Source organism: Drosophila yakuba, chromosome 2R, assembly GCF_016746365.2.
Source record: "Drosophila yakuba strain Tai18E2 chromosome 2R, Prin_Dyak_Tai18E2_2.1, whole genome shotgun sequence".
Classification (NCBI taxonomy): Eukaryota; Metazoa; Arthropoda; class Insecta; order Diptera; family Drosophilidae; genus Drosophila; species Drosophila yakuba.
In genome coordinates, this window is record NC_052528.2 from 9,724,437 (window position 1) to 9,740,556 (window position 16,120).

Here is a 16,120-nt window from a genome sequence, read left to right on the forward strand (position 1 = left end):
TAAATGGAACAATCGTATATGTTTAAGGAGAAGTGTGTTTACTTTGATAAATACTTTCTGCATGCGTAATTAATTTGATTGTAATTTTGTTTCAACAATAATGAACTAGGAATCTTTAAATTGTTTTTTGCGTTTTGGTTCTGCTTTAGAAAACAAACTAAAAATTACGAACTTGTTGTTTATAAAATGAAATATGAAATAATGACAATTAGGCAATACTTATCGCTTCATTTTGAATTGTTATTAAAATACATATTTAAGAAATAAATGTATAAATTTGGATGTCAGTCATAAATTATAACATTAATATTGGGTCCCTATTGCTTAGCATTATTTAAGAAATTCAATATCAGTCACTATTAAAAAAGGTTGCATAAATTAGAGTATCTATAAGCTGAAAATCAAGAATAATTATACATATTTCACAATTTATGTGACACAGTGTGTTAAGCACATGACGTTGTGCGAATAAATTGTCGTTTCTCTTCGATTGCAATTTCAATTTGCCGGCATTCCGAGACCAAACGGGAAATTGTCTGCAGTGGCGTCTGAGTTCGAGTCTGGGTTTTCAGTTGATTCTTTTTTTGTTTTTTCATTTTGTTTTTCGTAAGGTTGTTGAGGCTGTGCTGGTTGCTGGTTGCCTTGAGACGGATGTTGGTTGTGACAGGCGGAATTCCGAAGACTTTGGGCGTGAGCGTGGGCAGCGGTTTAGTAATACATGGCAATAGTTATGGGCGGCAGCTGGTGCCCAGCAGTTCAGTGACTAAGTGGGTGAGTCCACTCAATCGCTAATAAACCATTAAGTTTTGTGCAAACAATGCCTGCCTTAAATCAAAGCCCAGTTCCTTAGGTTTCTATATGAAATCCTCGCTTGATTGGCATGCAAATTGCCCGCTCCTCCCCAATGCTCGATATATATTTTTGTAGCCCAACTCAATGGCGTGCCAGAAGGCAATTCAAAGTGCCATAACAATCAGTTGGCAATTAAATTGGCGCCCCTCTTTAAAAACCTCCACCTCGCTACACCCCCAAAGTGCCAATGGCCCTGGTAATTCAAAATCTGCTCAATGATGTGCGATTGCCAATTACTAATTAAAACCACAACAGCAAGTGCATGAAAAAACAGTTGGATTACTTGTATATCGATTGTCTGGGGGTGTTGTCCACTCGAGGAAGTGGGCTGGCTGGTCGGCCAAGAGGGAAACTAGATGACTGCCAAGTGTTGGAGTAGATGGATTGGATTATCTAGATGCGGCAATCACTCGACTGAGACTGAGACCCAGACGGAGATCGCGACTGAAACTCCAACTGAGCGACATGCAAATGAGCGAAGGCGGGCCCAAAGACCATACCCACACTGCCGGAAAATGCTATTGTATTTAAATAAGTAATATTACACGAGTCAGCTTGATTTCCGATCGAAATTCAGCCAAAATCCAAGTATTTTTTGACTATTGATTTAAATGTTTCTACATTGGAGTATTTTTAATGTTTGTTGATTAAAGTATAAACCTCTTACAAGTATCAGTTCACAAACTATGTGATTTTTTCGCTGTGTGGTTCCCCTTAGGTATATGTGTTTCATTTTCGCCCAAGAACCGAAAAAAAGGTAACTTGGTCGCATTAAGCCTACGCCAAATATTCGATACTCATTTATGGACAGAGGCTTAGTCACATTTTCGACCTGACTCACGGTGATGATCGAATACAAGTGATTCCTACTCACTCACACTCGTTCAACTGAAATTCGTCTGCATAGTATTTCCGCTGAAAGCAAAACAGCTGTTTTCAATAGCTGCCTTTCCGATCGGTTTACGCTTCTACTTTTTGTGGTCGTATGCAATTCCACTTTCCATTTTCATAACGCGTTTTTTAAAAAGCTAATAGGCCCGAAAGCAAATGCATCTCAGCTGATCGGGCCTCAAACGCTCTTAGTTGCTGCTCTTGAGTGGGAAAACTGAAAAGCGCTCGACTCTCTGCTCTCTAATCTGTGTAAGTGCATCGTACATTTTTATGGATTCTTCTACTATTTTTACACATCATATTTTATTTTTGGCCGCCGGGTTTGTTTGTGTTTATGACAAACAGAAGAGTTCTTTCAACTGCAGCTTTCAAATTTGTTTACAAGTGCGTGTCGATCTGCGGTCTCTCTATTTCCATGACCATTTCTTTGCGGCTTGGCTAATAAACCACAAGAAAGACGAGAGCCAAATTAGGGCTTTCTGTTTATTAACGGCCATGACCATTAGCGGTTTATGTTATTTTCTTTTTATACACTCGCTTCTCGGCGAGCCCACATGCTTAAGCGGCTTCCTCTGGCCCGCAGAAAAATAGCTAACGCTGTGACCAAATATGAGGAATTTCTTTCCATTTCGCATGCACTGCAGGAAAAATAGTTAAAAGAATGAGCAATGAATTTGAAGGAGTGTGGTAGAGTAATTAGAGTCCTGAAGGTTTACCTAAATAATTCCCAATGCATTAACACGTTTAAGTTAAGATCAAGCTGGCTGCAATATCACCCCTACTTTTTTTCAGTGCCCTTTATATCACTCGTCGCAGAGCGACAATTTTGGTCATTCTTGGCGGCTTAAGCTTCGAAGTTTGAGAGCTCAAAGAGCGTTGACTTGCCGCTCTTACGCTCTTATCTTCCCACACAAAACCGGCCACGCAGTTGGTTTTGAGCTGCTTTTGAGTGAATTCAGATAAAAAGAGTTATTCAAATGGGTAAATTTAACATTCTGACAGTGTATTAATGCATTTGCCGTAATTAGACAATTATTTTTGATATTTTTTTATCACATAGCCAACTAAATCAATATTTCGGATTTTTACTTATTAAAGTTCATCCATTAAGAATCATGATCATTTGATCAATTTGATCGAATTGAACTTCTAATGACCAGCGAGTAAATAACTAAAGAAATGAACACGTTAGTGAACTCTGTAGCTGAGTTTATTCACTCACAGCAAATTGGACAAGTGATCCTGCTCACTGAGAGAGCACTGTTAGCAACAACAATATCACGCGCTACACCTGCTCCGCTCACTCACACTCACCTGCAATCGCTCGCCCCCGCTCCCGCTCACTCTCTCGCTCTGTGTGCTCTCTGCGCTCTTGTATCTCTGTGGCTCTTGCAGTTGTATCTGTATCTCAGCACCCAAGTAATTCGTTTAGCACAGCGGCGCTCAGTCAAATTTGAACCGCGATACCGAGCGGTTGGGCGTTTATCTGCTAGAACTTCGTTCCATTACCAGTGACTGTGTGTGTGTGCGTGCGTTGCGTCCGTATATGAATACATATGTGTGTGTATGGTGTGGCAACAACAATTTGTTAACGCACACACTTACGCGCAGTTAACGAACGCAACTTGGCCCTTAAAAAGTGAGAAGAAACCCCAAGCAAAGTGCAAAATTATAATCAAAATGCCCTCGAAATCAACACTCTAGAATTATATAAAACAAACCGCGTTTATCTTTAGTGCAAAAATTGTGTTAAAGCGGCAGTAAAGACGTCAAAACACTATAAAAATAAATAAATGACTAAATCGAGTGGACTGTGTATAAAAATGTCCATCGTTGTGTTATCGTCCTAAATAAACTTAACCGATAAAGGAAATCATAAATGGAAACCAAGAACTCAGAACTACAGAGTTCCCAAAAGAGAAAAAGAATCCAGCAGCTGTGTTGCATTTCTAAAATATTTGCTTGTCGCGCAAACAAGAAAATTTCAACTTCTCCCAACTTCTTTTTAGTTGTGCGTTGTTGTTTTTGCCATTTTTTTTGTGGTTCTTGTTATTGTTGTTGTTGTCTGTCGTCGGCTGGCTTTTCATTCAATAACCAGTTTTTGTCAGATTTTTTCTTCTTTAGATTTTGGTGAGCTTGAATTGCTCTTTAGGGGCGATCTGGTCTCGGATTTTTGATCGCTGCACACGCACTAAAATCTACAAAGTGGCACTGTAGTGTGTATTTCATTTAGGTTTTTCCTTTATAAAGACAAATTAGTCATGCCAAACGCATGCACTGCTCTATACACCCGAAAAAATATTAATTGTGGAAAAATGTAGTACGTGTTGAAAACTCCTAGCACTGGTACATATATATTAACAGGCAAACAGTTCAGCAAATATTAGACTTTGAATTAAAATTGTTCTATTAAAATCAAAAATCAAAGAAATGCTTTAAATATATAGAATATGCATAGGTATATTTGGTAGTTGAGTTTAAAACCGTTTCAATTTTCTCTAATTTAATAGATTTTTTCTCAGTGCACCCACTTTTCTGCCGCTACCTCTTCTATTCGTTCTCTCCTGCTTTTTACCTGTTAGTTCTGAACACACGGCTTTCTTGACATGCCAGGCATACTTAATTCCGGCTCTCCCGTTTAAACCTGGCTTAGAAAATGAGAGAAAATGCACAACTGCCATAACTGTGCCACAAAGTGGGGGAGCAAGAGGTGGTGGTGGATTAGGAGGACTAGGTGTGGGAGGAGAAGTAGAAGGAGGGAGAGAAAGAGAGGCGAAAAGCCAAGTTCAGACAGTGGCAGTGGGGAAATATTTTCCGTGAATTTAGTGTGTGAAATTTTGCATGTGAATGGAAAATGCACACGGAACAAGCAGCCAGCAAATAACAATAACAAAAAACCCATAATAATAACAAGCAACAAAAAATATGAGTGAAAATTATTGAAAGCCACTTGCAGCATAGTGAAAGATGCAAAAAAAAAGACACAAAAAACTGTTGACGATGGAAAATATAAACAAAAACCGTGAAAAAACCAAAGATATAAAGCATGAACCAAAACTAAAACCTAAACCAAAATTCAAGTAAAAGTTCACAGAAACGGCCAAGAAAAATTGTTTGTTTGTCATTCAGCTACGTTACGCCCAGAGTTTGCATAAATAAATTAAAAATTTAAAGCAGACAATGCAAACAAATTGACAAAAGTGCACTAGGCATGCCGAAGCTTATATACCCTTTCAAATAAAATTGTTTAATACTGATGAATGTTAGGAAACGGCAAAAAAAAACTAATTAATTCAAGTCACCTTCTGTAGCATTTTGAATTTGTTAATGTATTTATATATGTTACCTATAGATATACAGTGACATAAAATAAAAAACGATTTTGCAATACATACTTTTGATTAGAATTCAAGTACCCCATTGGTAAAGTAAATAAACTACACAAACTTTGAATGAAAAATGAGTTGAGAGATCGAAAGAAATTTTGTCCGTTCATATCTACATACGACTTTGGGTATATATAATTGTATTCGTATCTAATCAGAGCGACAACCCGTCTCCTGGGCCCGCAGCTGGTTGCGTGTCTAGGCATTTATTTATTTATACTTATTGTGTGCTTACGGGTCCGAGCCAGAAATACAGCTCCAAGCTGACCTCATGAATTGAATGGAATCACCCACCAAAAAAACACAAAAAGTAACTTCAAAATCGGGGCAGAAGTAGAGATTTTGCAAATGAAAGTACACGAATAAAATTGGATCGCAGTTTTGTCATTGTGAAGATTGCAAAAATGGAAGAAGAAATACAACAAAAAAGTTGACTCGGAATGAAATGATTTAAGTGCTCGCTTTTACTTGAGCTTTGTGTGTTGTGCAGCTGCGTCTGATTTCAGTTTCAATTTATCTCTATAAGTTTCAATTTGGATGTCTGGTAAAAGTGAAGCGATCGCGATCGCGCCCTTCTCCCATTGTGTTTTACTATCTCAGTATCCCATATCTCTGGCTGTATCTGATGGATACATGGCGTCGCCAGTTCGTTCGCCCCTGGCGACAAATGCACAAATGTACACCAGTGTATCTGGCAGATACATTTCGCCCAGCACGTTTTCTTTTGGCCATCGGCCAATTGGAACAAAATGCCGGCAACGCACAAAAACACAAAGTCAACTACACCAGCTATATAGAAACGTTTCTAAGATACACAGGAAAAATGATCCAAGTGATGGAATTATATTTATTTTAAAACTTAAACTTGATCTTGAGGTTAGCAATGGATATTAGAAATTATACATAGGAACCTACAAATCGTAAAGTTATAAAATGTAATTCTAGAAATATAAATAATCTTTTCAGATAATCCAAAACTTCTACGAAATGTTATGGGTTTAGAAAAAAATTGGTTCAAAAATATAAAACATTTATTTTTTTTGCGAGATTTGATATGCCGATTTCCTCAACAAGAACTTTTACTTAAATTTGGTTTGGTGCTTAGTACAATCCGATTTCGTATCTCGCTAATTGCAACTCATTTGCAATTGCTGTTTTCTGATGATTTCACGTTCAAGTACGCGGATCGCTGCGTCTGTAGCTGAATCATCGCAGCTAATTTAGGTGTACAAAATTCCGAATCATTTGTATTTAAATTCGACAACTCCAACTTCAGGTCCATCCAACCGAGAGCAATACAAATACAAATCACAAAGTGCCATCGCAAAACAAACATAAACTCCAAAACGTGCTAAAAATTGTAAAAATCGACAGCGAATAAAGAAATATCAAAGAATTTGCGGCGAAAGTTGAGGAGTGTGTTGTTCACCCAAAGTGTTTCGAGTGTATCCGAGTCTTTTAATGTGCCACCCGCAAGATGACATCGCATTCCTACTATAAAGACCGCCTGGGCTTCGATCCCAATGAGCAGCAGCCGGGCAGCAACAACTCCATGAAGCGGAGCAGCTCCCGCCAGACGACGCACCACCATCAGAGCTACCATCATGCCACCACCAGTAGCAGTCAGTCGCCGGCAAGAATCTCCGTTTCACCGGGTGGTAACAATGGAACGCTGGAGTACCAGCAGGTCCAGCGGGAGCAGCGGGATCGGGAGCTGTACAGCAGCAACGGCAGTCATCACCACCACCACCAGCCGCACCACCAGCAGCAGCACCACCATCATCGCCACTCGGCGACGGGCAGTGCATCCTCGCTGTACGAGAACAGCAGCAGTAGTCCGGCTGCTCCCAAGAAGGCCAAGCACTCATCCACCCAGGCACAGCCGCAGGGTGGCTACGAGGATGCACTCACCCAGTTTAAAGGTAGCATGTCCATTTGGGATCATTTTATAGAAGATTGGGACATAATGCGTAAGTGGGAAATAGGATTTCATCGATTCTTTGGCATGTGTTGTGTTCCAGTTCCTTGATGTTTCCTCCTTTTCTTTGAATCCAAGAAAAAGATTTATTAATTGCCACAGCGGCGGAAATCATTTGCATTTCAAGTTCGCTTCGTTTGTATCTTGTTTGTATGAATTTCAATTATGAATCCGTCGCGGTTTCATGTATTTCTAAGCTTAACTAACCCAAAACATGTTTCCCAACGACCGACTACACACTAAGACCATATGACGGAAGCCAAGCTTGGGGGCAAATTATAAGGGGTCAAGGTCACGACCCTCTTAAAATGCTAGCTTAGAGTCCACAGAAATTTGAAGCAAACATTTAAGCTTAGTCGTTCCAACTGGTTTAAAGATTTCGAACGGAATATATGCAAAATCCGCAGGAATGTGAAATAGATCCGAAGAACAAACAACTATAAGCTGTGACAAATAAATTATCTCACTTTTTAGCAATGCATTTCGTATCTTTGGCGGACTTTTCAAGGCCTTATCGAGTGTTATAAATACTCGTATATTACAAATTCCGACAATCACCAAATATAAAGTGTTGACACTTCTTGGGCAAATACAAACACATTCGCAGACCATTGGTCGCACCTTTCTTGGCACATCAAATGCTGATCAAATAGAAGGGTGCCATCTCGACCTTGAATTTAATAAGAGCCAGATTGTTCATTACAGTTCATTGGGGGTAAGTTTTGGAAATGATATATCGTCCAACAATCCCTGTCCTCTTGGAAACCTGATATTTCCATCTTTCCGACACCCAAAAACTGTGTTGGCAAATTAACAAACTTTCGGTTGGCTTTAGAATTCCACGAATTTCAAAATGAACTCATTTGCCCATCCGAAATAAACGGGTTTATGCTTATTGACTTTTGTAAGCATTTATATGGGCGTTTTATGCTTATGGTTATACGTTTTCGATTGCCTGATACTAATTTGGTGGCGCCATTAGTAGGGAATTTTGTTGACTTGTTGATAAAAGCGGGAAGTACTTTGAATTCCATTTGAAGTGCATTTCCTTACGTTAATAGTGAAGCGTGAGCTCATTATTATATCTGGCAAATGCGTGAATTTCTTATCGCTGATTGCAAACGTTCAAAACACGATCAAACAACCTTCCTTATAAAAAAGAACATTAAAAAGTTTCACTGGTATATCTTAACCCTTGTTGCTTGTTTCGTAATTTAGATATGCAAGAGCATATATAATTATTATGTAGTTTTCTTTTTATTTTGTTTTAAACTGGAAATCAATTATTTGTTATACATTTTTACTTCACCAAATTCGAAGTGGATTTCTTTCAAGTAACCGTTTGAATGGTTTCTTTAATCAGAGTTGTATGATCAAACGTCCTTCTAAGGTTAAGTGTGCTAATCAATGAGTATGACTAAATGCAAAAATAAACATTAACAAATTTCAAATAAGCAGCTCCGAACTCTTCTACAACAACTTAACGAACGTTTAATCGTCAAAAACAAATTCAACTTAGAACGTGACATCATCACGCGCTCTTCAAAAAGCCGCATACAGACACATTTCCAGATAGTGCTACCCTGCTTTGGTATTTGTGCCGGCGGAGTCGTACACCTTTGCACAATCATTATTTGTGTGAATATTTATGAACTCTTTGTTTGTTGTTCTTGGCCTAGAGGAAGATAAAAATAAGCTCGATTACGAATCGGGTTTATGTTGCATGCAATCGTGCAGAAAGATTTCTGCGGAAAGATCGGATACCTCAATGAATGGGCGAGTTTTCGAGAGTTGGAATCTCCGCTTGAATGGAAAATTGCAAACCGATGCGTCATCGTATTGGAACAAGTTCAAGATCTTTTCGCTTCTCCATTTTTTCACACTCTCTCTGTCTCTCTCTCTTTGAGTTGACTTACCTGTAACTGAAGAGATGGAAAATTATTGATAGGGTATTAACGGTCTATGGGTTATATTACAACCAAATATTTGTTTGGTCATGCAATTCCGAAAATTGTATTTGCCTGAAATCCCATGAATCACTAAATTTTTGTTTTATTAAGTCATAACTTTTGACATATTTGCTTTGGAAATCATCGAAGGGCTTTTTGAGTTATTGGCTCGAGAATTTTATTCCTTAACAAGCAACAAATCTATGTATAAAAACCCCGTTTTATATTGTATGAAGGACTTTCTCCGCTCAAGAGAGTTGTCCGTTCTAGGAAGCTTGCACTGTATTTGGGCTCTAAACAAATCACGGTTACCGTCCATTCTTCACGACGATCCATCACTTATTTGCCAATTAATTTTTACCCGACTCTGCTACAAATTGTTTATCAATAAACACGCTTCTTTTGTTGACCACACAACTAGGTTAGTTTTTGGCTCGTTAGACTTGTTGTCGCCCTAAGAGATTAAGCATAAAGTTAAATTTGAGTATTGGTAATCCATTTCCAAGGGCATTTAGCCTTCGTTCTAGTTCTTTTTTGCAAAGGTTTAGAGAGTGGGTAATGTAGAGAGAAGAGAGTTAAACTGGTTGGGATCGTTCAACTATAGTCAGTCACTTGTTCTCTCTGTCACTTTTTACCTTATCTTTTAGCGCTTTTGTTTTGCTTTTGAGCTTCTGCTTTGAGTCGCTCGTTATATGACTTGGTTATTTTCTGATCTACTACGTTTATGGCTTTATGTGTTTGGCACTTGAATTTATCGGGTTTATCAGCCGATATAATACTTTTACAATGAGCTCGACACTTGGAGGAGTCGTTGACGTTCTGAATTTTCTGTAGAGTTTCTTTTTTTATGGATCTGCATTCTTTGATTCTCGTTGATAAGATTATGTTAAAAAAGGGTGGTTAACTTAAATTATTGCCCAGCTCTGCCCCTGCATGGAGTAATCAGTCCACCAAAAGTTTACTAATTGCTCCGAAATGTTTAACAACTTGGAAATGCTTGATTTTTGTGCCGAGAGTTGTGGCAACATGACCATTAGCTTATCGGTAGATGGGTTATTCCCGCAAACTAACTCACACACACACTCACGTCATGTGTCAGACAACAAATCAAAGCCAAAGCTACCTAACTCCTGCCCGCCCACTTCTTATCGATTTTTGAATTTATCAGGCCAAAGAAAAACATTGACCAAAGTTTGCCGAGACCCTGAACGGAAATAAAGATAGGATGAACGGGCAGGGTAAATAGGGAAACCACACACTCACAGTTTAAACTTTAATAAGCCACTAATTGGCAGCAGTTGGAACATTTGTTCAAACAAGTTAATTAAGGCCCTAGGAAGATTATACAACGCCCGCACTTGATTTGCCAAAACCGGCCAAAAAATAAAGAAATAATCGTTGCCGAATATTAATAACTCTGATTGTGGGCGGTTGAATTTTTATTGTTTTACATAAACTACTCATTTTTTAATCAACGATGACGGCATTCGAAATGTTTCTTTTTTCGACACAAACTTCTCAGGCATTGCATGAATTTTGATTACTAACAAAAATCCAGTTTATCGAGAAATTCTAATATGTGATCTCTTTCTTAAACAATTCCCCATTTAGACGAACGCGATGCCATTCAGAAGAAGACTTTCACAAAATGGGTGAACAAACATCTGAAAAAGGTGAGTTAATGATCGAGCTTAAAATGGTGCCCCACAAAAGCATAAAACTTAACTGAAATTTGTGAAACCTACTGATGTTTTCGAAATTAAAATTTGTCTACCTTTCCCACAAGCAGCATTGGAAGTATGCTAAGGTATTCCCCAGTAAACATAAAATTAAATTTATAGCTATTCTTTAACATACTTTGAAATTAACTTCCTGCGATTTTCAGACCTATACTATGCTACATGTTTGTGTAACCACAAATGGCATACCCTGTTGTTCTCAGTCTGTAAGTCGACCTAAAAAACTAAAAACTAAATATTTATTTATTATTGATGTTGTTTCTTAAAGTCTTAATTGTTTTGCTGTTGTTAATTTTGAGCAACATTCAAATTAATTTTCAATTGCTAGGGTATCATCCACTTATCATTGATGTTGTTTTCTTGAGTTTTTATTTGCTGCTTAGCCAAAATGTTTAATTTTACCTTGCGGCTTGTTTTGCTGTTCAGTGCCAGCAATTTTTTTGAGTTGTTTTGCCTGCATGTCTTTTTCTTTGGGTTACTCTCTAATTTATTTGAATCGCCTTTTACTGGCATTTCACTAACACCTCCCCCATCTGCAGGCCAATCGTCGTGTGGTGGACTTGTTCGAAGATCTGCGCGATGGTCACAATTTACTTTCACTCCTGGAGGTGCTATCTGGCGAACACCTGGTAAGTGTTATTCAATTGGTTTCTTAGCAGTTTTGTCACGCTCTCGCCAATGTTTTATTCACTTCGATTTTTATTTCCCTTGTACCTTGATTTTATAGCCACGCGAGAAGGGTAAAATGCGTTTCCATATGCTGCAGAATGCACAAATGGCACTGGACTTTTTGCGCTACAAGAAGATCAAACTGGTCAACATACGCGCCGAGGATATTGTGGATGGCAATCCCAAGTTGACCCTGGGCCTGATCTGGACAATTATATTGCACTTCCAGGTGAGTTGTTGATACTAATATACCATACCTAAGGTATACCATATACAACAACAAATATAATTTCATTGATTGAGCAATTGGAGCAAAACTGTGGGCGCCGATTTTTGGTGGGCAGCTATTCAAAGTCAGCGAGACAGCAAAAGCAAACGCCCACGAGCCGCTCTTTGCGACTCAATGACTGGCTGACTGACTGACTGACTGAAGGTGACCCCCCGGTCTAGAGTTTGTTTTCATTTGGGCGTTTGGATCGATTCATTGAGCCGACTTGGCAGCAGCAGCCTACACAGCTACCAGATAGCTACAGTCTTGACACGCTACGAACTACGCTCGATCTACCCAAAGATATATACGTATTTTTGTTTTTTTTTTTTGGCAAAAGCGTCCCAACCTTTTAAGGCAACCCGATTGCCTTCTCTTTGCCGCCGCCGCTGACTGACACACATAACGATGCTGCTGCCGCTGCTGCTGCTACAGTTCGTCGGCAGCAAGGCCGCGAGTTGGCTTTAAAGGCGGCGTGGGGGCGGGGGGGAGTGGTTTTGGCCACCTACACAACAACTGGCAGCAAGGCAAGGCAAGCCAGCCCAATGAAATGCTGCGTTGGGATGCAGTTTTGATCAAAACCAAACCAAAATATATCATACAAGCTATTTATGAAGTATTTTATAAATATGTGATATAAGAGTATGGAAAACACATATGACAAATAAGTATGTTATCAAAAATATGCTATGAGTAAAACAGCACAATTGGTTTGATATATATATAACGAACCTAAATTAATTAAGGGAATCACCGAACATTGTGATAAATTTACTATGACGGATACTGTGATTAAAAAACTCCAATTACATTATTTTTTGTCACTGACTCATCGACGAAATACATTTCCGCAGTATGTGTGTCAATCCGAAACTTGGATATTTCGTAACCTACGACGAACGCAGATGCATTTTTCAAGTCGTCGTTGGCTGTCGATGTGGCTGTGGCTTTTCTTGACTCCAACTTGATCGATGGGGCGCATAAATGCTCAATGATGCTGCCAGTTCACCGACCATGAGGCAACAGCAACAGCAACGGCAGCCGCAACAGCAACAGTCGCAGCAGCAACACGCAACTGTGGCTGCCAAATGGCGCTCATTCAATTGAGGCGAACGAATTGTAAATCACTTGACAATGTGAAACTCAATCGCGCGTCATTTACTGTTTACTGTTTTCTGGCTTATTCATTATTTCTTGTCTGCCTGCCGCCAAGGATTTATGTATATTATCGTTGCTGTTGCGGGTGTCTGATGTCATCCGATTTGGCGCAGAAAAAATATGCAAATTGACTGCGATCGACATAAAAGGATATTTCTTGTTTTGCATACCAAATGATTTGCCTTACAGCGTTCTCAGTCTCATTTAATTTTTACTTATCCAAATCTAAATCCAAATCGCAATCGACATCTTGCAATTATGACATAATTCCTATTTCCATTCGTGTGCAAAAACCAAGCTGTTTTGTATATTCAATTAATGATCGGTGTTTTGTGGGTCAACGTGGCGAAAATATATTGTTAAAGGCGAACAAAATAATAATAACCGCTGGAGCAATTTTCTAAACAGCAGCCGCTGGCAGTTTGTAACGCTGCTTAGCTAGTAATTAAGTTATAAATTGTGCTAGGGAATCGATTTGATCTATGAACCACCCACAACAACAGTAAAAACAATACAATCAATCAGAGACTTTACCTTTACTTGAGACATAAAACCTGTTGAGCTGCATTGTAATTTCTAGTGCTTAACACGTGGTTCCAATGATTCCCCAACAAATTAGTGCATATTTATGGCAGCTTTTAGCTTAATTATTACAGGTTCTAGTGCGCTCTAGTTAGTTGAGAGTACAACTGATGATAAATTTAAATGATGTTAAATATAACTTCTTCATTTGGCAGGGTTGAGAAACTTTTCCTTAGATTATTAAACTACAAAAATCATTGAGGACGTATTTTTTGGCATAAACTTTTACTTTTAAACTTAATATTATATAGAAACTGTCACACTTTAAGAGCATGTTTTCCTACCTTATTACTTTTTAATATAGCCAATAACTTACTTTATCCAGCCAACGTATTACGCGACTTACTGCTTTATTTAGTACACCTAAAGCGCCGTATCGAGAGCTACAAATCTTAGAGTAACCTTGCGGCTGCCTCGTAAACTTCCTAAGCCGCTCAATTGCTAAATTTAAATAATAAATTGCCGTGATCCCCAAGGCGACGGTGTGTGCCAAATCGCCGAGATCTGTGTCGAATTGTTCTGACAAACGTTTTCATTATGAGCATCAGATAATTTCCCCAGCAATTTGCCATTTTTCATTGCTCGTTAGTTGGGGAGTAGTGCGGATATGTATGCCAGGCATTTATATTTGGCCAAAATGCCATGACCGATGTTTAGTCAGTTTGCCCAGGCATGAAAACTAACGCCTCGAAAGAAAGCCAAAATACAATGACCAAAGAGCCACCGAAAACCCAGACATTCTCACGTCATCGTTCGAATTTGAAAAGATTATTATTTTATTTTGTTTTTATTTTGGGACTGCTTTTTGTGGCGTTTGATTTATTATAATACGCCAAGGTATGTATGTGTTACAATAAAGTCAATGCCAGTTGAAAAGCAGCAACAGACAATAACGAGAATTACTTGAAAAAAAATCAGGTGGACTAAAGGTGTTTTTTAGTGCCCTGCCCATGACATCAGCAATCCTCGGTTCTTGCCAAACGAAAGACTTCAACGCAAGCAGCGAACTCGAACTCTCAACCAGCTGGCTGTGGAGCATATCAAATGGCCAAAACGGAATGCTACCAGCAACAAAAACAACAGATGCACTTATTTGTCTTAATTTATGACATTGATGACTGAATTTTTGAATAGCTCCGATGTGTGTGGGTTCAATCTCGATTTTGATCTCGAAATCTATCTATAGCCATCGCAGATAAAAACAAACAGAGTTTCATTAATAAATCGATAGCTTGGCTTTTGACCAAATAAGGAAACAAGCTGCCCGACCGCCTCTCTCTTTCTATTTATGATTCGCCGTCCTTTTCTGTTTGGTATGCAAATGTCATGAGCTGTCTGGAATTGTTATTTGCACTCGATAAGCGTTTACCAATGTAAGTGTGTTTTTAATGACTTGTAATTAATATGAAAACTCACCGCTGGATATATTTCAAGTGTGTAGATGGAATTATAAGCGACGAGGTAAACGATTCGATCAGGGTGCCTATGATGATGAGCCCACACGGTGATATCCCTAGGAATGTAATACGTATTTGGTGCGACACCTACACCTCACTAGTCACCCCCACAAGTTCCGCTCGAGGTTTAGGCGACTAACTAGAACGTCGAGGTGCAAAGAGCGTAAAAAGATAAGATATTTCTATATAATAATTAATTATATATTAATATACTGGGAAATGAATTGTGTTTTATAGATGGAATATTGTTATTTTGATCTGTTTCGCAAATTATTGGTATTATTTATTATGATACATGACATGAAATTTTTTCTGAGTGAGGAGATTCCCAATGCGTTGGAAAACTATGAGGGGGTATTATGAATATTAGCAGCTACTGATTCCGCTTTGTTTTCCCACCACAAACAACACATTTCAAGTGCAAAACAGTGCTCAAATTACGAATAGTGGCAAACATAATGCAGCAATTGTTTACTGGGTTGCATCATATCGGTATTAATAAGCATATGCCCAATACGAGTACTTAGCCGTAATACCATCCCCCCCACGTCCCGCACCACATTCCTGCAGCGGCTAATTAGATTTGCAATTCAGTTGCACAGTTTCTCGGAGACCCGGGAAAACTCAAGGTGTGGGGTCTACATCTGCCTGAGTACGAGTATTGACCATATTGACTATAGCGATTCGAGAGTGTGTGTGAATCGAAAAACAACTGACAGCAGTTAAGACTATTTATTACCCATACATAAATATGGCCAGCAAATATGCCGGGCCAACGACAACAACAACAACAGATGTAGTAGTCGCCGCAGTCAGTGCCTTTTACTCCATATAGGGCATCGCCATCGGGGGTTTAAGCCATGTAACATGCTAATTAACCCATGTTGGCAGTACGCGAGCGAGTGTGTCGAATGTTTATTTGTATCTTGAGCACACACAAATCAAACTCACTTCCGTCTGGTTGGCACAGCCTCGCATATTCACATATAGATTTCGACACCCACTTGAATCCGTTGGACTTTCTAAGTGCAAGATTATTGCAAAAGTTCTGACTAACTACATGCCTTATTTGGCCGGAGATTGATGGGAGAAATGCATGCAATGTGTCGGTGATTGCTGCTTATTTGCATTAATTATAATCTAGTGCTTCCCTTACAGTCTTACATAAATGCCAGTTTTCTTTGGGTATCG

At 38.9% G+C, this 16,120-nt stretch overlaps 1 protein-coding gene and 1 pseudogene across 10 annotated transcripts in view; both read left to right on the plus strand.

Annotated features, from left to right (window-relative positions):
* The window catches only part of LOC6529894 (microtubule-actin cross-linking factor 1), a 75,257-nt gene that overhangs the window by 13,225 nt on the left and 45,912 nt on the right, over positions 1 to 16,120 (plus strand). For 7 of the 10 annotated variants that reach the window (XM_039372753.2, XM_039372755.2, XM_039372756.2 and 4 more), the window contains exons 2-4: positions 10,668 to 10,729; positions 11,335 to 11,424; positions 11,523 to 11,693. In XM_039372753.2, the coding sequence (XP_039228687.1) occupies positions 10,668 to 10,729; positions 11,335 to 11,424; positions 11,523 to 11,693 (323 nt within the window). Of the gene's footprint in view, positions 1 to 10,667; positions 10,730 to 10,845; positions 10,864 to 10,941; positions 11,002 to 11,334; positions 11,425 to 11,522; positions 11,694 to 16,120 lie in introns of all 10 variants that reach the window. The other 3 variants (XM_039372752.2, XM_039372751.2, XM_015196986.3) reach the window with 1 other exon arrangement.
* Positions 652 to 1,096, plus strand: LOC120321119 (annotated as a pseudogene).